Source organism: Ovis canadensis, chromosome 11 (assembly GCF_042477335.2).
Source record: "Ovis canadensis isolate MfBH-ARS-UI-01 breed Bighorn chromosome 11, ARS-UI_OviCan_v2, whole genome shotgun sequence".
Lineage (NCBI taxonomy): Eukaryota > Metazoa > Chordata > Mammalia > Artiodactyla > Bovidae > Ovis > Ovis canadensis.
Window position 1 is genome coordinate 50,603,623 of NC_091255.1, and position 23,400 is coordinate 50,627,022.

The 23,400-nt window shown below is 54.8% G+C and overlaps 2 protein-coding genes across 4 annotated transcripts in view; both read right to left on the minus strand.

Annotated features, from left to right (window-relative positions):
- Window positions 1–11,807, minus strand: part of ZNF385C (zinc finger protein 385C) — a 59,119-nt gene extending 47,312 nt beyond the window's left edge. The window contains exon 1 of the mRNA XM_069603756.1: window positions 11,756–11,807. The gene's annotated coding sequence lies outside the window, so the exon portion shown is untranslated. The remainder of the gene's footprint in view (window positions 1–11,755) is intronic.
- Window positions 11,808–13,516: 1,709 nt separating this feature from the next.
- Window positions 13,517–23,391, minus strand: DHX58 (DExH-box helicase 58). 3 transcript variants are annotated; one of them, XM_069603801.1, is made up of 14 exons: window positions 23,351–23,391; window positions 23,070–23,173; window positions 22,707–22,875; window positions 22,289–22,490; window positions 21,720–21,910; window positions 20,276–20,392; window positions 19,561–19,687; window positions 19,217–19,408; window positions 18,160–18,422; window positions 17,161–17,310; window positions 16,905–17,066; window positions 15,576–15,766; window positions 14,375–14,471; window positions 13,517–14,114 (listed from the first exon to the last, which is right to left on the minus strand). In XM_069603801.1, the coding sequence occupies exons 3-14, from the start codon at window positions 22,872–22,874 to the stop codon at window positions 13,932–13,934; spliced, it is 2,043 nt and encodes a 680-aa protein (XP_069459902.1). In that variant the 5' UTR covers window position 22,875; window positions 23,070–23,173; window positions 23,351–23,391; the 3' UTR covers window positions 13,517–13,931. The 3 variants fall into 3 exon arrangements, with proteins under 3 accessions (XP_069459902.1, XP_069459904.1, XP_069459903.1); XM_069603803.1 differs by lacking the exon at window positions 23,351–23,391 and having other exon boundaries at window positions 23,070–23,197; XM_069603802.1 differs by lacking the exon at window positions 23,351–23,391 and having other exon boundaries at window positions 15,677–15,766; window positions 23,070–23,196.
- Between the last annotated feature and the right edge of the window lie 9 nt (window positions 23,392–23,400).

The window sequence follows — 23,400 nt, forward strand, 5'->3', positions numbered from 1 at the left end:
AGCTGACACCCTCGACTCCCCCGCCTTTGCCACCATCACCCTCTCCTGGACCATGGCCAGATGAGCTCCAGATATGGGCCCCATGGAGGCTCCACTGCACCGGCCTAGAGGCAGGGGGATGGACACCATGACCTTTTCAGGCCTGGGCTGCTTCTGAATTGTGGTGACATGGAAGAGTGAGGAGCTGGGGGTAAAGGGTATGTGTGTGTCTGTGAGAGTAATTTGGGGAGGGGGGCCTCATGAAAACTAGAGTAACTTGTAATCAGGCAAACAAGCACTTACATATCACTCTGCCACTTACTGACCTGTGACTGGGAACATGGCCATTTTCCCCACGTCTCAGTTTCCTGATCTATGAAATGGGGCTAACACTAACTAATAATAACTCCTCTAACCCAAGGCTGACAGCTGAGACGATTAAATAAGATAACAAATAGAAAACACCTTGCAGGCTGTAAAGAGCCATTATAATGTGAGGGGATGACATTGTTAGTTAAAGCAGGAGGGACAGTGGTAAGACTGCAGAAAGAACTTCCCCCAGCTATGCAATGGAAACTAATGGGGCAAAAAGAGAGGAAAGACAAACTGGCCTGGGTGGAACCCCTGAAACCTCACAAATAATCTCCTCTCCTAACACATAGTGCCCGTCTGCATATCCAGACTAGACCCCTCCCCTCCTGCCCATCATCCTGCCGCTCAAGACTGCCAGCCTGTCCCCAGTCTTCCCTAGTCCAGAGTTATATCCAACTTGTGTTTGTTGCCAACGCAACGGAAATTATTTCAACCTCCTCACCCGGCTGGGCAAAGCTGCCTGGGTCATGTAGGAGAGGCTGGAGCGGGAGGAGAGGAGGCTGGGGACTAGGGTGTCCACAGCAGGGGTGGCCCCCTCCCCAGAATATTCATTGCAACAGCAGCAGGCTAGAAGGCAGTCAGCTTACTGTGGGGACTTGCTTATACTGCCCCATGGAAGAGAAGGAATGGCTGAGGGCCCAGGGGTCCTCACTGGGATCTTGGCTACCCTCCTTCCTACTTAAAGAGCTGCATTCAGAAGAGGCCAGGAGAGGCCCTGACTACCAGCCAGGATCAACCCTAAGGAAATTTAGATCTTTGAGTTTCCCCAACCCACCCTTCATTTCCTGATGCTTTTCTTTGGTTAGTTTGTCCAGCAGAATTCTCCCACCTTCCTGGACTTTGAGGTCTTCCCCTCTTCCTCAGTATAAGTAACTGAACCTAACAGATGCTAACCTTAGAAGAATGAAGGCAGGGAAGCACTGAGAATGACCCTGAGAATCTGGGGTCACCTGGGGCAGGAGGGACGGGAGAGCCTCCGAGCGCACTGGCTGAGGGAGATGGTGGGATGGCCATGGTCCATCTTGCTGGCCAGGGAGCAGCTGCCGACCGCATCAAGGAGTCCTCCTTTCAAATCAGTCGGGTGGGTGGAAGCACACAGCCATTGCAGGCCGTGAAGGAAGCCTTTCAAAACCAGCAGAGAGCTTCCAAGAAACGCCCTGGGGATGGGCTGAGTCAACATACCCTCGGTTGCCCAGGCCCTCCGTTCAGCCTCCAGGCTGTCAGGCTGCTTCCCACAGCAGGGGCTGCCCAAAGCCCTTGGCTGGGAGGCAGTTCAGGGCCCAGGACAAAGCCTGGGTTCTGGAGCCTTCAGACCTTGGGCAAGCCGCTTCACCTCTCTGATCTGTAAAATGGGTACAAAAGTATCTACCTGGTGGATTTGTTGCGAAAATTGAGATGACATATGGAGAGTATCTCCCTTTGGGCCTGACACAGAGGAAGGACTCGATAAATTCACTCAGTAAATACCCGTTCAGCATCTTCTGTATGCTAGGCCCTCCATTCTATGCCTAGGGGATGCAGCAATGAACAAAAGTCTTAAGGGGCCCTCATGGAGCTTGCAATCTAGGATGGTCAGGTCAATACGTGGATAAACGCACAAGGTCAGGGAGAACAAGTGGCCAGGAAAGGACTCTCTGAGGATGGCACAGTTCAGCCCAGAACTGCCTGAGATAAGGGTCAGGGCTGCTCAAAGATACTCAACTGTGGCCGCTCACTGGAATCACCTGGGCAGCTTTGAAAATGATGGGACTCCTCCTCAGAGATTCTGATGGAATTTGTCCAGGTTGCAGCCTGGGCACCAGGAATTTTCGGTTCTGCCCAGGTGATTCTGATGCCCAGCCAAGGGTGAGAACCCATCACCTGGCAGTTTTCCCATGTGCCTGGCTACGTGAGCATCACCAGGGAGCTTGTCAGGCATCCTGGGCTGGGCTCTCATCCCAGGGATTCAGAATCTGGAGTGAGGCTTGGTGTCTGCCTTTTTAACAAGCATCCAGGTGATTCCGAAGAGCAGACAGGCCTAGAGATGCATCTGGAAGAGCAAGTACCAGCTCAGAGCTTGGCACTCACAGCTCTCCACGTCCAGTCCTGAGCCACGCCCACACTGGACCACCTGCTGCTTAGGATGTAAGCTACTGGCCTGTTTGACCTCAGCCTGGTAAGCCTCGCCTCCTTTTAAACTCAGGTTCTGCACATGCTCAAAGGCTTTCCAGGAAGACCGAAAGTCCTGACGCTGTGGACTTGGGCTCCGTTTCTCCAGCATCCTCAGCCCCTTGGCAGAAGCCCCCGACTCCATTCTGTTACATGTCCATGCTTTATGTCCAGCCAGACCCTGGCCTTCCTCCAACCACGTGGCTCCAAGTCTGGCACCCCACGGGTATGACTAGTCCTAGCTGAAGGCATACCACACCTACCCCAGCCTCTGCTGGTCACAGCTGCTCCCACAACTGGGCCAAAGGTGGCAGGGTTGTGACCTGCTCCTGTAACGCCCTGTTCTACCCTCTTCTCCTGTCCTGGGTCTCTGGTCACTCATAGCCCTGTCCTAGGGGCCAGGCTCTGGGAGGGAGAGATTACATGGTTATGCTCCTCAAGGCAGAGGTGTTCCTGAATCCCTCTCCATCCCTGATGAAGAATCAGGCCTCCCACCCTGTGCTTGGGCTCCCTGGCCTAAGGGATGATCACCCCTTCCTGTAGGGAAATAGCATAGTATAGCTATAGCCCCCACTGGGTTCAGGTCCTACTCCTGCCTCTTCCCAGCTGTGTGGCCTTGGCGACCTCTGAGCCACAATTTCCCCATCTGTAGTGTTAGTCTCTCAGTCATGTCCAACTCTTTTCAACCCCATGGACTGTAGCCCGCCAGGCTCCTCTGTCCATGGAATTCTCCATGGACAATTCTGCAGCAAGAATACTAGAGTGAGTAGCCATGCCCTTCTACAGGAGATCTTCCCGACCCAAGGATGGATCTTCTCACACTGCAGGCAGATTCAAGGATAAAATAGGATCTTTCCTAGAGGGTTTTTACAGGGATTAAATGAGTCAATGTTTCTACAGTGTTTTTGGAAACAGGTACCCGGTGATCAGTATGTGTGGTTGTTAACTAATATTTTAAAATACATGATTCCAGGAAGGTGACGTTTTCATCAACAAAGTCAGTCCTGACAATGCAGCTAGTTCTGGGAAGCTGGGATTCAGATTCTATTTCACAGGTGAGCAGACAGGTCAAGGACAGGAAGTGACTTGCCCCAGATGACACCCAAACCTCAGGTCAGTTACTTCAAGCCTTCTCTCTTCAAACACCCTAGAGCCCACCTCCTCACTCCTCCAGCGCCTGGCCTGGCCCAGGTGGGCTCCGTGCCCCGCACTGACAGAGGCCCCTTTGTACCCCTGCCCAGGGTCACACCCAGAGCTCAGAGCCATGGACCAGACAAGTGCCTTGTGTCTGGGTCTGTTTCATGGCCAAGTCTGTGGTCTTCCTGGCTGCTCTAGCCACGTGCTCTGGGTGGGTGGATCTGAGGGCTATTCCATCCCCGAACCCCAACCTCAGCAGGGCATCCCTGACCCTCCCTCACCACATTCAGCCAGGAGACAGACTGGGAGACAGCCCCAAGGAAAACACCCCAGTTCTTGGTCTCCACCCTGTACAAACTTCAAGTGGCCGAACCCTGGGGTATCTGGGACCTCAGAGAAAGCGATGGCAGGAGCTGAGGTGTGGGAAATGGCATGGAGGACATTCTGAGAGAGCGGGGAGGGTTGTGCTGGGAGCCGGGAAGCAAGATGGGATTACCCTGTCTTTCTATCTCCCTAACCTGTCTTCAAGCTGTTCACTTCTCTTTACCACCTGGATTGGCACAACAGCCTCCTCATCAGCCTCCCTGCCTCCACTACCCTCCCAGTCTGTTCTCCACGTGGCCAGAGGAGCTTTTTTATTTGATGGATTGATTGGTAGCACCGTGCATCTTGCAGGATTTTAGTTCCCTGACCAGAGATTGCACCTGGGCCTCAGCAGTGAAAGAGCCCAGTCCTAACCACTGGGCCACCAGGGAATTCCCTAGAGGAGACTTTTTAAAAGGCAAATCTGAACATGTCACTCTCCTGCCTAAAACCTCCAAGGGCTTCTCTTACTTTAGGAGATCTGGCTCCTATCCACCTCCCCCAAACCCTTCTCTGCAATCCATGATCCTGCCCACAGATTAACTGAGATATGAATGCAACTCTCCACCTAAGACTTTGGCTGGTACAAGGAACACTGGTAATAGTTAGAACCACATACAAGAAAACGTTGTTGACTAAAGTGGACACAAGAATCCAATCTTGAACACAAATCTGTTTACATTCGAATCTTCCAAAATTGGCAGAGTTACCCAGTCACTCACACAATGGTGGAGAGCAGGGTGGGGGGCCTTTAATCATTGTGAAATTGATCAGCGAATCAATTCTCGGCTGCAAAATCTATACAGAATTGATGCCAGTGAAAATAATTTCAGTTAAGTTAAAATAGAATGAAAAAGAAAAGGGAAATGTGTTTGTACCATAGATGGAAAAAAGTGGAAAAATCTGATGAAGGAATTAAATTGGATGAACAGAGTTCAAACGGGAAAGCACTATCTGAAGAAGTCTTCAGTGTTGGTATGTTTTGGTTTCAAATGTTTGCATTCAAAACATCCTTGAGGTCAAAATGTCCAGGTCAAAATATCCCGTGCCCCTCAGATCTGTTTTTGTGCCCCTCCCTGCCTTGCTAGGATACTTTGCTACAGCCACAGTGGCTCTTTCTCTTACCGGAGCACAGTAGGCTCTCCCTCAACCCAGAGGATCTCAAGACCTGTTCTCTGCCTGCAGCTCTGTTTTCCTCCTGGCTCCTACCTCTCGCTCCTGTAGCTGATGCTGAAATACCACGAGAGGCCTTCCCTCCTCCCGCTCCTTTAAGGTCGATGCCCTGCCTGCCTCTCTGTATGCTCTCTTATCCCTGCTCCCCCACCCCTCGTCTTATTTCTCTTTGAATTCCCAGGGCAGGACCTAGAAAAAAACACAACCCATGGTAGGTGCTCAATAAATATTCGTGAGGTTTTTTGTTTGTTTTTTTGGCTGTGCCATGTGGCTTGCGGGATCTCAGTTCCCCAACCAGGGATCAAATCTGTGCCCCCCTGCAATGGAAGTGCGGAGTCTTAACCACTAGACCACCAGGGAAGTCCCAATAAATATTTGTTGAATGAATGAATAAATCAGTGTCACCTGATTGAGGGGCTGGGGGATGGGTTAGGGCTTACCAAGGCCCGTGGGAGAGTTAAAGAGACAAGGCAGGGACATAGTCTTCCACCGCAAGTTCCAGAGAATTCCATTTTAGCAGAAAAAAAGGAGACCGTACCAGTCCTTCTTCATTTCTGCCCCTTGTCCAGCTTGAGGTTCAAGACCGTGTGTCAACTGGCCAGCTGCCTGCTCCCCACCTGCCCAGCTGGGCTGTGTGGCCCCCCTCCCCCGGGCCTAGCTCCCACATGTGGCTGCTGGCCAGGCTATTTGGGGAAATTTCCTGATCCCCCCTCTGGCCTCTCCACCCCCACACCCCATCCTGTGGCCCCGGAATAGCTGTCCCTGGCCTCAACTAGGGACGTTCCCATTCCCAATTAGCACCCAGATGGTATGCAAGCATCTCTGAAAGGTTCTGGTGTCCCTCTCCCCCCGGGAAGCTGCTAACTAGGACAGCAGATCTCAGAACGAGGTCACAAGACTCGGGCCCCTACACTCCCTTCCCTGCTGGAGACATGGGTGGGGACCAGACGTCTCCATCACAGACTGTGGAGGTGGAGGAGGTGTGGGTGAGAGCGAGATGACAGGGACAGTTGAGGCAGCCTGGGCTCCTTGTTGCCCACAGAGCAGCTCTGGCTCCATCCTGGGAGGAGGCCTAGCTGTGGGGAATGAGGAGACTGGGGTCGAGTCCAGACTGCCTGGATTCGGGATTTTTATGAACTCTCCAGGTTTCATCGGGCAGGATGTAGCGGTTCTGTATGTAGTACGTTGTCATGCAAAGTCCAGGGACGGAAAGACCCTTGGGGTCTCAGGGAGATCATTCTGGGATGAATCCTGGGAGGGGTCCCCAAACCCATTAGAGAATGAATCCTTTCCTGAAGTCTCATTCTACCGCTGGCTCCAGGCTCGGCCAACGAGGGTGGGTAGGCACACGGGCAGACTTCTCCCACTTTCTGAAGACCACACCCCACATGTTTCTCTTTGGGAACACCCAGAGAACTCATGGGTTCCAATTCCCAACACTTTCTCAGGGTATTTCCCGTGCCCTAGATGAGGGATGGGGGTACGGGGCAGTGTCATAGCTTCGTCTCCTGCCTGGCCAGTGGGAGGGGGTTGTTGGCATCAGATGTAGGGATCAACAGATCTGAGATCAGGAGGGTAGAGATGCATGGGGCCTGGGGAGGTAGGAGAGTCTGAAGGGGGCCTGGGGGAGGGCAGTGGGGGCACTGCAGGGTCAGCCTGGTCTTTGGTCTGGGCATCTGCAGAGGGGAAAAAAGCACCTATGGAATTGGTCTGCACCCCACCCAAGGAAACTTTAGTCAGATAAACAAACAGCCAACACAGCTGCTCCTGTACCAGAGGCCGTGGCAGCGAGGAGAGGCCCCTTGAAGTGAGGAGGCAGGGGGACAGGGCAAGGAGGCTGTTTGAACAAGGCCCTGAGGCCCTGGGGCAGTTGGCAGAAATATCTGGAACAGGGCGGGGAGCACAGTGGTGGTTTGGATCTGGAAGCTGGAGCCTGGGGTGGGTGCGTTGAGCTTGGCTGCTTCGAGGAAAAAGAAAAGCATCAAATCAGCCTCCCTCTGAGGAAGGCTCCTAGGAAGCCTCCTGAGGAACACCTCTTTCCCTCGGCTCAAGGTCACAGACAAGGGCTCTCCCCCTCAACACTCTGAACCCCCAGCCCCACTGCCAGGCCTGTGACCCTGGGCCTTGTGGCAGAAGAAAACACTGAATATTTCAGTCAGGAACCAAAGCCCCCAATTCTCAAGTTCTTAGCAGAGGAGCCAGGGCAGGTGGGCCAGCCTCAGGGTCTTTCCTGGAACCCGACAGTCCTCTCTCCTGGCAGTTGGAGGGGCCAGAGGTGATGGCAGCGCCCGGGGAAGCTTTGTCACCTTATTCTGCAGTCAGAGACATTTGGCTGCCCTGTTCCCTGGGACGCCTCGTGAGAGTAACAGAGGCTGGAGAGACACAGCCCCAGACTTAGAGGCAGAGATGGGGGGAGGCAAAGACCAACAGATACTGAAAGATGAACTAGTGAGACGCCCCGACCATCAGGGACACAGAGCTGAGGAACAAGGAGTGAGATGTGTGTGCATGGCAGAGAGACAGATGCAAGGGCAGAGACACACAGAAAAAGACAGACGGAGACCAAGAGAGACAGAGACAGATACACAGAGAAAGGGGAGAGGGATAAAGACACACAGAAAAAGAGGCTCAGAGACAGGCAGAAAATGACCAACATAAAAGCAGGGGCAGGGCTGCCCTGAGAGCACACAGGACACATGGACAGACACGCTTACAGGCTGAGAGGCTCCCAGAACTGCACAGGGACCCAGAGACACTCCCTTCCAGCCTCGGGGGAGCAGAGGGGCTGATTGTTGAGCCCGGTGGGGTTTGCCGGGAGTCCTAGGAGGGTGGCACGGCTGCCTCCTGTCCCCAGCATTGAACCTCTGCAGGCATCTGGCCCCCAGCCACCCTCAAGTAAGCCAAGCCCTGGCCACTGGAGCTGGTGGGTCACCCAAGGTGAAATGAAAAGTCACCAATAGGGGAGAGAGAATGTGAACTCTGGTGAAGGCAAGGGGTTGGCAGAGCCCACATGTCAGAGTGGGTCCATGGTGGGGTCCATAGCCCGGATTGTATTCGGGACAGTGATGAGGGGTGCACTGCCATGCACAGTGACATCTGTGGGCTGCTGAAGGTGGGCATGCTTGCCTGGGTGTGTGTCCGAGTGTGAGTGTGTCCAGTTCAGTCAAGCACCTCACAGCCCTAATGAGGCCAAGGCGGCAGGCTTGATCCTCAAGCAGCCCAATCAGAATCTGAGAGTTGAGTCAGACACGACTCCAAAAGGCTGTGCATCTTCTTCCGAACAGACGGTGTGTTCAGGTGCCACAGGGCACTCGGCTATGGCCGAGACCAATGTGCCATTCCTGCCTGCTGGGGACTACTCCCACTGCCTGACCAGCTGGCCCCCACACTCTTCCCCACCCAAACTTACAGGAGGACCCGCATTCCAGAAATACAGCCCTCTTCCTGGCTGCGAGTCCAGCGCCCCCTCAGACAGGCAGCCAGAGAGACGGTGGGGTCCAGCCCCCATCTTCCTGCAGTCTAACTGCCATCCCACCTGCTGCAGTCCCCACTGAACTCCCTCCTTGCTCCTTGGGTCCAGTGAGTGCTCACATCAGCTTCACAGTTAGGAGATGAGCAACCTCTTTCCCCCTCATCCCTTCCCTGTTAAGCATCACAGGAGACATTTTTTTAATGTCCCAATTTTGGCATGGAGAATGAGGTCAGCAGACCCATGGGGGCACCGCTTGTCGGTGACAGCTGACAGTCTTCATTTCACCTTGAAACTCCTTCATGGTCCAGGTGGGCGTGTCCTAAGCCCAGTTTCAGAGGGGTGCTGTTAGGACAGGGAGAGCAGGAAGGGAATTCACCAAATAACAGTTTTGGTTGCTGATGCTGCGGGCTCCACCCCTAACATTTGCAAGGCCTAGAGCAGGGGGACAAAGAGGGGCCCACCTATCCATGTCGAAATGTTTAAAAATTATAAATCAAGCTAGTAAACTGCTAATTAAGATATATTCTGGGAATTCCTTGGTGGTCCAGTGGTTAGGACTCAGCACTCTCACTGTTTCGATCCCTGGCTGGGGAACTAAGATTCCGAAGCCATGTGGTGTGGCCTAAAATAAAACAAAATACATTCTAAACTCCCACCTTGACAAATACACTTTCATAATTACCTGGAAGACCAGCTTCCAATTTAGATTCCTGTGACTCCTGGGAGTTCTGCAGAACTCTGTGTAAAGAGAAAGAGCTCCATTCCTATTCTGGCCCCAGCCAGCAGCCCCGCTTCCTACAGCCAGCTGCTTTCTGCATTGCAAGAGACTCACATGCACGGAGGTAGATGCCCAGCCTCAACACACAGCCTGGTTCCATCTTCACACGCTGCAGACAGCTGCCCTTGGCCATCTTCAGGTGTCCCTCTCTCAGGTCCAGGGGTGCACACACTAGTGTGTGACCTGCCCTGAGGAGGGCAAGCTCAAGGAAGAGGCTTGCATGGGCTGGGAGCAAGCTGGCAACCTTCTGGGCAGGGACCTCCAGCACCACAGGTATGGGGCATGTGGTCTCGAAAGGGATGTTCAGGCCCATCCCCTTAGCTCTGCTGGCTACTCTTCATCCCACAGAGAGAGGGATGGCAAGATGAGGGCCAGAGCAGAGCCCTTGAAAACACAAAGCCAAGACATGGGCAGCCCCGCCCTTGCCCAGGTTTAAGGGTGCTTATTAGACCCAGCCTTCTCTGGCAGCCTCCAGAGCTCAGGCCAGGCAGGGACTGGAGCTGTCTTTTCATTGGAGGGGAGCTTGGACAATCCCCAAGCAGGACTTTCAGTCACTTGTATTATTTATCTTCCTGAAAAAAATTGAGTGCCGCTTGATCCCAACTTGTGGATTTCTGGATATGGGGAGGGCAGGGAGGTGATGACAATGGGCCTTTTTCTTTGGATTGGGTCCCTAAGTTAGCTTGTTCCCCTGGGACACAGCCCTCCCCAAGTGGGCTGCTGCTGGTCCCTGCCCTGCAGGGACCCCTCTCCTCACCCTGGAGACAAAAAGCAGGGTGACTAAAGGAGAAGGTGGTGCAGGACCCTGGGCAGCTCAGACAGATCTAGTTAAGATCCAGAGACCAACAGGGGCTGGGTGGGGGTGGGGGAAGGGGGCGTGAAGGGCACTGCTCTCTCTGGCCAAGTTTAAAAAAGAACTTCCAACCCCACCCCTACCCCCCGCAGATCGGCTTTGCTGTCCTACAGGCGAGGGGACACTTACACTTGTTGAGCCCTCACCAGGCGCCAGGCACTGTGCTAAGCGCTCTACGTGTGTGTTCTCATGTAATCCTTGCAGCCACCCTATGAGGTGGGTTCTATTATTATCCCCATTTTACAGATGGGGAAGCGAACTCAGAGGTTAACTAATTCACCCAAGGTCACTCAGCAGATAGAGGTGATAGGGCCCAAGTCTAAGTGACCCCAGAGCCCCCACTCTTTCCACTATAGCCTCCGTTGCCTCCCCCTCCCAGAAGCAACAAACTGGCACAGAAGCAGAAGGGATGAAGGTCAGATATGAGGAAGGACTTCCGACAATGATGGCATATGTGGTGAGAGGAGACAACGCAATGGGGAAACTACTCAGATACAGGAAGCCCCCTCCCCACCTGAGTTGGGTCTTGGTCTGTCTGTTGGCTTGCAATGATCTCTAGAAGGTCCAAGGAGTCCTGTCTGGATCCCAGACAGTAACATCCTGACCTTCCTCCCATTCTACAATCCAGGGTTCTCTGCTCTACCCCGACACAACACCAACACCCAAAGTCTGACTCTCCTTTGTGGCTCAGAGTGCTAAGCACCACATCTGAGCTGGCAGCCCAGGACCTCCTTTTCTAGGATGGCTTCCTTGTGATCCTAGGAGTTAGGACCTGCCTATAGCCCAAATCTCGACACAGAAGGTGCAAATGCACCCAGGTCTACCATAAGGCCCGATTCTGTGATCACCTCCACCATCTGACTCTGGGACTTGGACACAGAAAACATCTAGTCAGTCCCCAGGCTCTTGGGGTTCCCCGGGTCATCTAGAGCAGCCCCTGTTCCATCATCCCCTTCTCCCTTACATATCTGTATCCAGGGTGCAAATAAATGATCCAGGTGTGTTTGCGCCGGGCACACGGAAAGACCCAGGCTCCAGCTCAGCTATGCAGCAGCTCTCACCGCATTTCCCCACAGAAGCCGTTTGGGTCACCCCATCTCCCCGTAAAGGGAGGGTGAAGGAAGCTGCCCTTGGTGAGGCACGGGGCTCGTTTAGTCAATGAACCCCGTAGTCCCCACCTTCCACCTGCTCTCCTCCAGAACGTTGCGTGCCTACCGTCCGGCTTTGTCCTTCTCCGTGCCTTGCAGCCAGCCCCAGTGTCAAGGGAAGCCAGCCGGAACCCTCGAAACTTCTCCAGAGTTTAGTCTCACCCTCTACCCAGATGCCCAGCATCAGTGCGCAGAGCCAACGGGGGTTCATCCCTGCCCCTCGAGGCCCCCCAGTTTTGAGTCGAGGGGACATAACAGGTGGAAGGGGCTGCCTTGTTCTCCCGCACTGCCCTGAGGTCCTCAGCGTGAACCGGCCCGCGTCGCGGACTTACCTGCGGGGCAGAGATGAGCCGGCTGCGGCCACCTGCTCTCCACCGCGCTCTGGAGCGCAGCGGCTTCGAGCCGGCCGGGGAGGGGGCGGGGCCCGGCGGGGGCGGGGCCTGGGGAGCGGCGGCCGCGCCCCTCCCTGAGCCTCCGCGGGGTGGGACCGGCTGGTTTACTCAGGTGGGCAGAAAGCGGGGGTCGGGTGTGGGGGGCGGGGAGCATCCGGGCCACTAGGGACGCTCAGGAGCTCTGGCTTTCCTGAAGGCTTAGGGCGCCTGAGGACCTCATGAAACGCCCTTCTTCAGGCAACCTTACCCAGGTGCCCTGGAGGCAGTGGCTCCATGTAAAGACCCCTTCACACGAAGAAGCAAGCCTGGGAACCCCCTCCTTATCTGCGTTCCCCGTTCCATTTGAGCTCAGGAAAGCTCTCCCAGCCTGGCAAAGTGGTTGCAAAGCTCTCCCACCGCCTCTAAAGTCAAGGCCCCCCAACCAGGGGTCAGCTGTGTAGGGGCCCAGGCCACCGAGGGGACCTTGAGGTGCCCAGGTCATCTTTATCCTTTGTCCATCTCTCTCCCAGCAACATAGCATCTCCGCCTCCCCCAACCACCCTGCCCTCAATGCCAGCTCAGGTCCCTCAGCTGTCACTGTTTAGCCCTGGAATGATAGGCGTCCGGACTCCGTGCGTCCAGCCACATTCAAGGCCATTGAGCTTAACACCCCTGGGCCCCTGCCCCGCCCCCCCAACCCCGCTCTGCCCCCAGTCGCTAATTTTATTGACCTGTAAAAGGCACGTTGCTGACAGGCGAGATCGTGACTGAAGGTGAAGTGGGGAGCCGAGGGGCAGAAGCAGCAGTCCTGGGAGGCACAGATGGGACAGGAGAGAAGGGTGACTCCTGGAGCCAGGGCCAAGGAACGCTGGAGATTAGTAGGAGAGGCCCTAGGAAAGAAGGGTACACTCTCTGGGGGAGTGGAGGCCAAAAAAGACTGGAACTGGAATGTCAGCCCTCAATCAGACAAGAGGCAGACTGAAGAAAGATGCTGAAGAAGGGAGTGTGCGTTATTTCCCATCTATACTTAGGCAGGAGCAGGGGTGCAGCAGGAGAGGAGGAGGTGGGATGGCAGGAAGGACTGCCATCCTGCTCTCAAATCTCTGCCCTAACCCCCTCCCTTCCTCTTGAAGGTGACTCCTGCCTGCTGGGCCTCTTACTACAGAAATAGCCCTTTCCCTGAAGAATCAACCTAGATCTTGCCTTTCTCTTTGTTAAAATGAGAACAGAAAATTTAGGCCTTTACAACTTCTCCCACCCACCCCATGCCTGCCTGAGCCCTACCCCTCAAAATCCTGGATCTCAGCCTGTCCCCAGCCCAGGGAGATGACCAAGGGGTCAGGAGAGGATAGAGAGGGGTCACTGGGGTTTGAGCCTATTATGGGGTGGAAGAGGTGAGAGTGAGAAAGCCTCACATTCTTGATGGCTCTCAAATTTAGACTTTTGATGCTTTGTCCAAATAAAGGTTACATGAATGAGAGCCATAAAGAGGGGTGTTAAAAAAAAAAAAGCTTTTGACATTAGAAATATAGCACAAAGCAGATCAGCGGACGAGGAAGGGGAAGAGAAGATCCAACGGGAACAAGGAAGTTTTGAGGGTGACGGCGATGTTATCTTGATTGTGGAAGAGCGTACATATGTTAAACTTATCAAATCATACACTATAAATATGTACAGCAATATCAATTATACCTCACACATCTGTTTTTCAAATATCACACATTTTCTACACCCGTTTTCCACTTCTTTAATTTATGGAGAATCACAAAACGTAGAAGTGGCCTTGGCAGGGAAGGAATGTCGAAGGGAAGCCGTGACGATGCCTAGTCAGGATGGCCATTCTCCTGTCTCAGGTCCACCCCAAACCCCCACCCCAGTTCCAGCCAGTGTATATGAAGGTGTCTATGTACATGTGAGGGGATCTGGGATGAGCTGTGGCTCTCCGGCTGCTTCCTCAGTGTAGGAGTCGAGCCAACCTGGGAGCCCAGGGTTCCTCTGTGGCTGGTTGGTCAGCCAGGACTCAGGAACTGGTGACTCTGGTGGGAGGGGCTGGACCCAGGCTTTGCCCAGGAGATGGTGGCTGTTGTGGATTCTTCTGCCCCCTGCAGGCTGTGCTGGGCATTGCAGGACAAGGCAGTCAGTCCAGAGAGAGGCCCGCCAGGCCCTCGGCGTATTGCACATAGTCAAAGTCAGGCACGGTGAAGGGCACACGGGACCACTTCTTGGCCCGGACTCGCCCTTGTGGTGTCTCCAGCAGCATACTGCCAACTTTGAGCACCGGCAGCTTCACTGACTTGTAGATTATCTGCAGACCCCAGGCCTGGGGGGAGAGGAGAGAGATGGCCAGGTCTGAGTCTCTGTCCTCAGACAGCTTTTTTTCTCCAGTTGGGGTCCATGCATGCTGGGCCTGTGTCTCCCACCTCAGCCTGAGAACTATCTCCCTATTATCACACTGTGGTCTCCCTACCATAGTGGGGGAGCCCCCCAGATTGGGAGGTCCTGGGGCAGGGTGGTGGGCCCCCTCTCTCAGACTGAGGACTTCTCAAGGCTAGAGTGAAGGGCCACAGCCCCAGCACTTACCTCCCCACAGTTCCGGCAGCTAATGGCACCCCCGGGCCTCCAGTCCTTGAAGCTTCTGCTGATGTCCACAGGCTGCTTTGAGACGTTGTAGTAGATCCTGGAAAGGGATGGGGGTGGCCACAGCCCTCACAAACCCCACTTCCCACCCCAACCCCAGGTCTCATGCTCTCCTGCCTGCGAAGCCTCCGCCTGGGCCTTGGGCCTTTCTGCCTGTCAAGAGGCACAGAGACGTCCCAGGGCCGGGAAACCCCATCTTCCTTATGCTCTGCCTACGCTGCCTTCCCGGCATCCTCTTCTGCCCAAGTTCAGGCCTCAGCACCTAGATGATTTTAACAGTCTCCCAACAGCTCTCCCTGCCTTATCCTTCTATCCCATTCTTCTCAACCCCATGTCATCCTGCCACCAACCTCCAGCTGCTGCTGCTGCTGCTGTTAAGTCGCTTCAGTCGTGTCCGACCTCCAGAGTGATCCTCTAAAAATGTACATCTGACCCTGACATGCCCTTGCTCAAAAATCCCTCCCAGACTCCTCACGGCCTACAGGACAAAAGCCAAACTTTCAGGTCTGACCTTCAAGGTCCTCCACAGGCCAGTCTGTGTTCCTCCAGAATCTCTTCCTTCACCACCTCTTCCATTCATGTCAATCACAATTACTCCCACTGCATCACCCTAACCTCCACACACACTCTAATCTAGTGCCTTTTTCAAGACAAGATATAGTGGAAATGCTACCTCAAGAAACTGTGAAGATCCGTGGCCTGGCACACAGCAGGTGCCTAATAAATAATGAATGGATGGAGGATAGGGGAAGGTCACCCTCTATGGTAGAAGACAAGGGGATGGCTTGGGGACAATTAGCCCTCTTCAGGTCTTCAAAGTAGGTAGGACCAAGGGGCCAGTTTGTGGCCTCTCAGCATTTGGCTTCCTGAATTCCAACTCTGGCTCAACCACACAGTGGCTGTGGGGACTCGGGCAAGTCACTTAGCTTCTCTGGGCCTCTGTTTCCTCACCTGTAAAATGGGATAATGATAAGACCTGTCTAATCAGACTATTGTGAAAATGGACACTTGGTAGTTGTTAAAATGCTCTTTAACCTCCCAAACTCTCAAAGCACTGTCTGGATGCAAGGGATTCTTCATCCCCCATTATGCCCCTTCCTCTCTCCCCTCTTCCCATCCCAACATCCCCTTCCACAGTTCTCACGAGAAGTTGGAGTTCACATTGACGTGGTGGGTACCCTCCACCTTCCGTAGGTCACTCCCATAGCCCACGGACACCATGCAGTTGATGCAGAGGAGCTGCACCTGCTCCGCCAGGAACTTGCGCTGCCGACTCTCTCGCTGGGCTGCCTGGACGGCCCGCTTGACCAACGCTGCCCGCTGCAGATCCCGGATCTGAGATGGGAGTGGACACTGGGCATGGCTGAGACCGGAGAGACCTGACCCCAGGAATGCTTTCAGGGGGCAAAGGGTTCCCAAAGACCTCAGATCATTAGCAGCCAGAAGGGACTTCTTCAACCATTCCTGGAGCTGTTAGAAGCAGCTCTGTGGCAAAAAATAGGGGGGTGGGGACAACTATGGGAGGGAAGCAAGCTTTCTTGCTGAATATTTACCCCTACTTTGGAGGATTTTGTGCAAAGTGGCTTCACTTAATCTAACATGTGCTTAATTGCTCAGTTGTGTCCAACTCTTTGTGACCTCATGGACTGTAGCCCACCAGGCTCCCCTGTCCATGGGCATTCTCCAGGCAAGAATACTGGAGTGGGTTGCCATGCCCTCCTCCAGGGGATCTTCCCAACCCAGGAATTGAACCAGGGTCTCCTGCATTGCAGGCGGATTCTTTAGCAGCTGAGCCACCAGGGAATCTAACATGGGGCATCATGAATAATTATGCAAGGACAACAGAAGCAGGGACCATCCTGAACAAGCCTGGATATTAGTGATCCTACCTCAGGGGAACTCATTTCAGTCCTGGTTCTGGGCTTATTTTGTGGATGTGTCTATTTGTTTCCCCCTTTCTGGTTCCAGAAGGGAGTCCCCACGGTGACTCAGACGATAAAGAATCTGCCTGCAATGCAGGAGACCTGGGTTCAATCCCTGGGTCAGGAAGATCCCCTGGAGAAGGGAAAGGCTACCCACTCCAGTGTTCTTGCCTGGAGAACATCACGCACAGAGAAGTCTGGCGGACTACAGTCGATGGGGGTCACAAGAATCGGACACAACTGGGCAACTACACTCCCATGCTCCACTACACTGGTTCCAGAAGGGCAGTAAGGCGGCTCTCCCAGATAGACAGAGTATTTGGTGATAAGGGTAAATTCAAAGCCCTGGATAAGCCCTGCTCCCAAGGCATTCTGGAGAACAGCCACTGCCTTCCCTGGTAGCCCTACCCCCAGCCTCCAGCCTCTACCTTTCCCAAGTGGGCCAGGTTAGCCCCCAGAGGAAGGGGGACCCAGGGAGTGTATGTGTGAGCGGTCAGAGACCTTCCAGGCAGAGTGTCCTCAGCTGCCTTCCCCTCAGGCTGCCCACAAACCTTGGCCTGGTACTCGGCCTGGTCCATCGCCCGCACAGCAGCCACTGCCTGTTCCATCAGCGCCTCCAGTGTCTCATTCGTTAGCTCCCGCTGTAGCTCCCGACTGCCTTGGGCTGCCACAAACGAGTATACGCTTTGGCTGGCCCGGGCCCGGCCCCTTGCCTGGGGAAAGAGAAAACAGAGGGACCTAAGTGGGGCTGGGGTCCCACACACAGCACCCTTTGAGGGCTGGTTGGGGAAGGGCTGCTTTGAGCACCTGGACCATGGAGATCTCATTGGTCAGGAGCCCATAGCGCACCACCACATTGCACTGGGGGATGTCCAGCCCCTCCTCTGCCACACTTGTGGCCACCAGGAGGTTCAGGGTACCAGTCCGGAACTTCTGGATTACTTCTTGCTGGTCCCGCTGGGATTAGGGGGTGGGGGAAGAGAAAGAAGATGGTAAATGATGTAGGTTCAGTCCAACCATCCTGCTAGCTCAGCCTCTCCTGGTTTGGCCCTTTTACTCACAACCTTGGTCCCTTTCCTGAGGAACTCTGAATTCCCACTTCGATCTTCAAGTACCCCCCAGGATCTTGCTCATCTTCCCAGGTAACCATGTAAACTCTGTCTCCCTTCAGTTAAGTCACTCAGTCGTGTCCAACTCTTTGCGACCCCATGGACTGCAGCACGCCAGGCCTCCCTGTCCATCACCAACTCCCAGAGCTTGCTCAAACTCATGTCCATTGAGTCGGTGACGCCATCCAACCATCTCATCCTCTGTTGTCTCCCACCTTCTCCCACCTTCAGTCTTTCCCAGCATCAGGGTCTCTGCAAATGAGTCAGTTCTTCACATCAGGTGGCCACAGTATTGGAGTTTCAGCTTCAGCATCAGTCCTTTCAATGAATATTCAGGACTGATTTCCTTTAGGATGGACCATCTCCCTTAGGAGTCCCCAAAGGTCCCTGCCCCTCTACTCTAGGAGCTCTCAGGACCTATTCTCTTCACGCAAGGGATCCCAGGCCCCTGACTCTCTGTTCTGAGGGCATCACTTGCCTGTCCCCATAGATTCCCCAAGCCTCTGCATCTCTTCCCCCAGAGACCTCCAGACTAGGGGAACCTTCAGCATTAGGGAACTCAGGGTCTCTATCTCTGCCCCAGCTCTCTGGCCTCCCCCCAGACATAATCAGTCACCCATTGCTCGGTGAAGACTCTGTCCCCTTTTCTCCTCTAGGGAACTCCCCCGCCCCCAGCTCCTCCCACCAGAGCCCACACCTGTGTCATCTGGATCATCTGAGTCTTCTGGCTGTTGTTCCCAGCCCCAATCAACACCTGTGGCCGAATGCCCACTGTCTGCAGGCCTGGCTGCTGCTGGAGCCACAGCAGGAGGGAGTGAGCGCTCTGGCGGGTTCGGGTGAAGATGATGCCCCGGGGGCTGTCAGGGCTCCTGAACTGCTTCTGCAGGATCGCTTCCAGCACCTCCAGTTTCGGGTTCTCTGGGCCGCTAGTTGCCAGGCGGGCCAGCTCATTCTTGTGATCTGCCAGAAAAGCCCAAAACAGAGGCCTGGAGGTGGGCAAGGCATGGCTAGGGTGGGGGATTCATAGGGATAACATTACAGGAGTATGGGGTCGGGAGGAGGGGTGCCTGAGGATACGTGCTCCTGCCTAATTCCCCTGAACAGCACCAAAAGCACATTTAAGGATACCCTCTGCCTGCCCTGGTAGCTTCCCTGATGGCTCAGACAGTAAAGAATCTGCCTGCAATGCAGGCGACCCAGGATTGATCCGTGGGTCAGGAAGATCCCCTGAAGAAGGGAATGGCAACCCACTCCAGTATTCTTGCCTGGAGAATCCCATGGACAAAGGAGCCTGGCGGGCTATAGTCCATGGGGTCACAAAGCGTTGGACACGGCACGACGGAGCAACCACACTCAGTAACCCCTGGATCTTTTCATGCTAATCTTTGCTCCCTGGGGTTGACTCAACCTCAGGTCTTTTCAGAAGGATCCTTGCCTTCCAGCCTGTGCTGAGGCCTCCTCTAGCCTTACATTTCGCCCTCTGACCACCTCACTTTCCCAGTTTAAAGGTACCACACATCCCAAACTTTAAAGGATCGTTCCCAATTAAATGGTTTTTTAAAAAAATCTTTGTCATAAACATGAATTAGTTGTTACACCCACTCAAACCTTCACAAACGAGGGCATACTATCTTTTGTCATATCCTCGACTTTGACTTTGGGTTAGAAAATTAGGGCCCCAGTACCCTCATTAGCACTTCTCCCACCCGTGGTGGGGCCTGTGCCCTGACCTCTAGTTCAGCTGCGAGCCTCACCATCAAACAGCGCCAGCAGCCAGCGCTCAGCATGTAGGACCCCGGTCTTAGTGGCGCGCTCCCTGTTGTAGAAATCCCGCAGCGTGTCGAGGGCATCCACCGCGCGGACCGTGTCGTGGATCAGCAGCGCGTCGTTGTACCGACGCAGATGAAGCGCGTACACCCGCTGCTCCAGGAGCCCCGCCTCAGCCGCTGCGGGAGGGTTGGGTTCGTAGGATCTGAGTGGCCACGCCCCTCCAGGGGTCAACGTCCGCCTAGGCTCCGCCCCCCGAAGGCTCCGCCCAGGCTGGCCCCACCCCGGATCGCCCCCACCTCCCAACCCTCCCCTAGGGCGCCCCCCTCACCATCCTGGCTCAGTTCCACCACTTGCTGCTCATAGGTCTGCGTCCCGAAGTCCCGTGTCAACTTGGGCATCTCTAGGTGGTCGTGGATTTGGTCCATGAGCTTCTTCAGCATGTCCCCAAACGGGTCCTGGGCGAGAAGAGTGAGGGTGTGAGGGGATTTCCAAACACATAGAGGGAATGGGCACCTAGTGGGGAAGCTGATCTCTGGGTGAAGCTGCGTTGCTACTGGCAGCATATCGGAGCTGGAGAGGAGCCAGCCCCAGAGGGAGGCCAGCTGGGTGGAGGAGTCCTGGTTGGAGGTAGGAGCCGGAGTCCTGCACCCCGCTCCTGCTCTGTCTGCACCCCTGACCTCTGGCTTGAGCACAGTGATGTCTGTCTAGTCCTGTCCAGCCCCATCAGAGCAGACACCAGACAGTGTCTGCACCGCATGAGCGAGCTTGGAACAGCCTCAGGACAAAGTGCCCAGCTTTACAGTTTGCAAACCGTGCCCAGGGTTTTGAGAGATTCCCCCACGGTGGCATCTGAGTCTAAACAAACAGCAGGCTGAGGGCATGGGCTGTGTCTGCCCCATTTCATGGAAAGGAGAAATGGAGGTTGAGACAAAAGCAAATAACCTGGAACCACACAGCTGGTGAGGGTGGAGTCAGAGCTCAATCCCAGGTGCCCTAAGTTGACACCAGACCCCACCCCTGGCCCCAGCCTTCCCTCTACGTACCTGGGTGTGCCTGTGGCAGAGGTCATACTGTTTGCAGGGCTGGTGGCTGTGCTCCTGCAGCTGGGGGCTATGGTCCTGGGGTGACATGATGCGCCATGTGTCCAGGTTGGCACAGAGCTGGGGCAACAGAGAGGGGTTCATTGGAATGGGGGTGGGGGGAGGTGTGGGGACAATGGGCAGAGCTTTGGGGCAGGGTGGGCTGAAGCAGGGCCATCAGGAATGGGGATTCATGTGTTCAACCAACATCTTGTGGACTGTTATGGTGGTCTAGTGATTAAGAACCCACTAGCCAATGCAACACCCCACTCCAGTACTCTTGCCTGGAAAATCCCATGGACGGAGGAGCCTGGTGGGCTGCAGTCCATGGGGTCGCTAAGAGTTGGATACGACTGAGCGACTTCCCTTTCACTTTTCACTTTCATGCATTGGAGAAGGAAATGGCAACCCAGTCCAGTGTTCTTGCCTGGAGAATCCCAGGGACGGGGGAGCCTGGTGGGCTGCCGTCTCTGGGGTTGCACAGAGTTGGACACGACTGAAGCGACTTAGCAGCAGCAGCAGCCAATGCAATGTACTTGGGTTCCATCCCTGGTCCAGGAAGATTCCACATGTCTCAGGGCAGCTGAACCCTTGCACCACAACTACTGAGCCTGCGCTCTAGAGCCCACGAGCCACAACTCCTGAACCCACGAACCTAGAGCCTGTGCCCCGCAAAAAGAGAAGCCAATGCAATGAGAAGTCAGAATACCACACTAAGGGTTGCCCCTACTCTCTGCATCAGGAGGAAGCCTGTGCACAGCAGCAAGGAAGACCCAATGCAGCCAAAAATAAATAAGTAAAATTTAAAAACAAACAACAACAAAATCAAATAGCTATTGCCCCTGCTGTATGCCCAGTACTGTTCTAGTTCCTGGGGATATAAAGCATCTTACATTGGAAATGGGGAGACAAATGATAAACGAGTAAAGAGTAACAGAATGAGAGTATTTCAAGTAGTGTTAACTAGCTCTGAAAAAAATAAAATTGGTATGGAACAGTGCAGTGATGATCAGGGAAAACTCTGAAGAGGTGACATTTAAGCTGTTCCCTGAATGATGAGAAAGAACTGACAGGTGAAATGCAGGATAAAGACACTCAGGGCAGAAGAAGGTCCTGAGATGAGGACAAGCCTGACATGCTCAGAGACATTCAGAGAGAAGGTCAGAGAAGTGGGATTTGGGCGGGGGGTGGTAGGGAGGAGAAAGTGCAGGAAATGAAGGTGGGAGGTAGGCAGGGGCTCGATCATGTGGGACTTTATAAGCTAGAGTGGACTTGGGAGATTATTCTAAGCGCGAGGCTAGCGCTTAGGTGGGGAAGGGACCCCAACCCTCCCCTCCAGGGGCAGCCTGGGGAGAGCTGATGGGCATGGTATAGGGCAGGGTGGGTGGGTCACAGGGGCCAAGCTGACCTGCAGGACGTGGTCAATGGCCCCCTTGAGCGTGGAGGCACCGCCAGTGCCTGGGGAGGCGGTGAGACCCAGCACCTGTGGCAGTGGCCGGGTCCTCTGGAGTTTCAGCTCCAGGTATCGGCTCAGGATGATGTTGTAGACGGTGTCTTTGTGCGTGTGGTGACACTCATCCACCACCAGCAGGGAGAAGGCTGGGGGCGCACAAGGGAAGGTTATGACCTGAGTTTGCACAGCCCTTCTTCCCATAAGCTTTGTTTCACGCAGTCCTTACAGCTCATCTGAGAATCCCTCCCTCCCTTCACAGCCTGCACCTGGGCCCCAGAGAACGGGCCAGGCAGGGACAATTTACCTCCATCTTGCAGATTAGTAAACTAAGGCTCAGCTGGGGCAAGGGACCTGCCCCAAATCCTGCACTCTAGCCAGATCTGTTTCTACTGGGGTGTATGCTGGGGTTTGGTGAATGGGTAATTCCTCATTCTATAAAGTGTTCCTTTACTACAATAGGAGCCTTGGGGTCCCCCAGGCAGGGTGCCTCGGGCGTACCCTCTCCCCCTGCCCACAACCCTCACCATTGAGTTCCACATGCTCCTCCTCTTCTGGGCTGGCCAGTGCCTTCTGCAGCAGCTCAGCTGTGCAGATGAGCAGGTCGTGCCTCCGGGCCATGTGGCCAAAGCCAGCTCGTGGCCCCATGTCCCCGCTCAGGGTTGTGATGGTCCAGCGTCTGTCCAGCATGCGGCTGAACTCCTCATAATGCTGGGTCACCAGGTGCACCTGGAGGTGGAGAATGAGACGGGAGAGGAAGCTAGATGAGGGTCTGTGGGATGGGGGTGGAGCCAGGTGAACCCCTCAGCACATAGCTGGCTTCTGGAATGGGTGAAGAGACAGGGAAACTTAGAGATGGTCACAGCCACTTTGGAGTTCTGGAGGCTCCTGAGAGGTTACCTGAGGAATTGAGAAGCCACAGTGTGGGGAGGGCAGGACACTCACCCTGTTGACCAATACAACCACCTTGGCTCCGTCCACGGTCTCTAAATGCCTCTTGGCCACATAAGCAGCTGCCCTGGTCTTCCCAGAGCCTGTGGGCAGCCATATGATGATATTCTTCCCCTCCAGGGCGGGCATGATCACCTCCCACTGGTAGGGTCGCAGCTCCATCCTGGAAATGGCAGGGAGCTCAGACCCAAAGACCCTCCTGGCTCCCTCCCAGGCCCAGCCCCTGTCAGAGCCACTCCCCCTTCCTGGCCAGCTCCATCTGGTTGGGGGAGCTCCTTGTGCAGGGCGTGGGGCGGTGGTGGGTGGGAACATCTCCCCCGCTCGAGGGAGAAGGGGCAGGGCAACATTGGGACCTACCGGGAACCTGAGCTGGGTGGGAGCAGACCACGCCAGCCCCAGATATGCTGACAGGGTCTGTCTCGCCTGCAGCCTTGCCGGCTCAGCCCAAATGCTGCTGGGCTCTGCAGAGAAGGAAATCGAAACTGAAACTGAGGGGAGGAGCCAGCCCAGCAGAGATCAATCTAGGAATCTCCCTTCCAGGCCCTTCAGAAAAACAAATCCTGTGCTTCTGGGGGCCGGGGCCCGGGGGGTGGTGCAGGGTGAGGGTGGGCAGTGAGGGGAAGAGAAATGCTGCTGACCGAATGGGACAGCAGCCTGGGTCCTGCTCAGCCCCTCCCCCAGGAGCAGC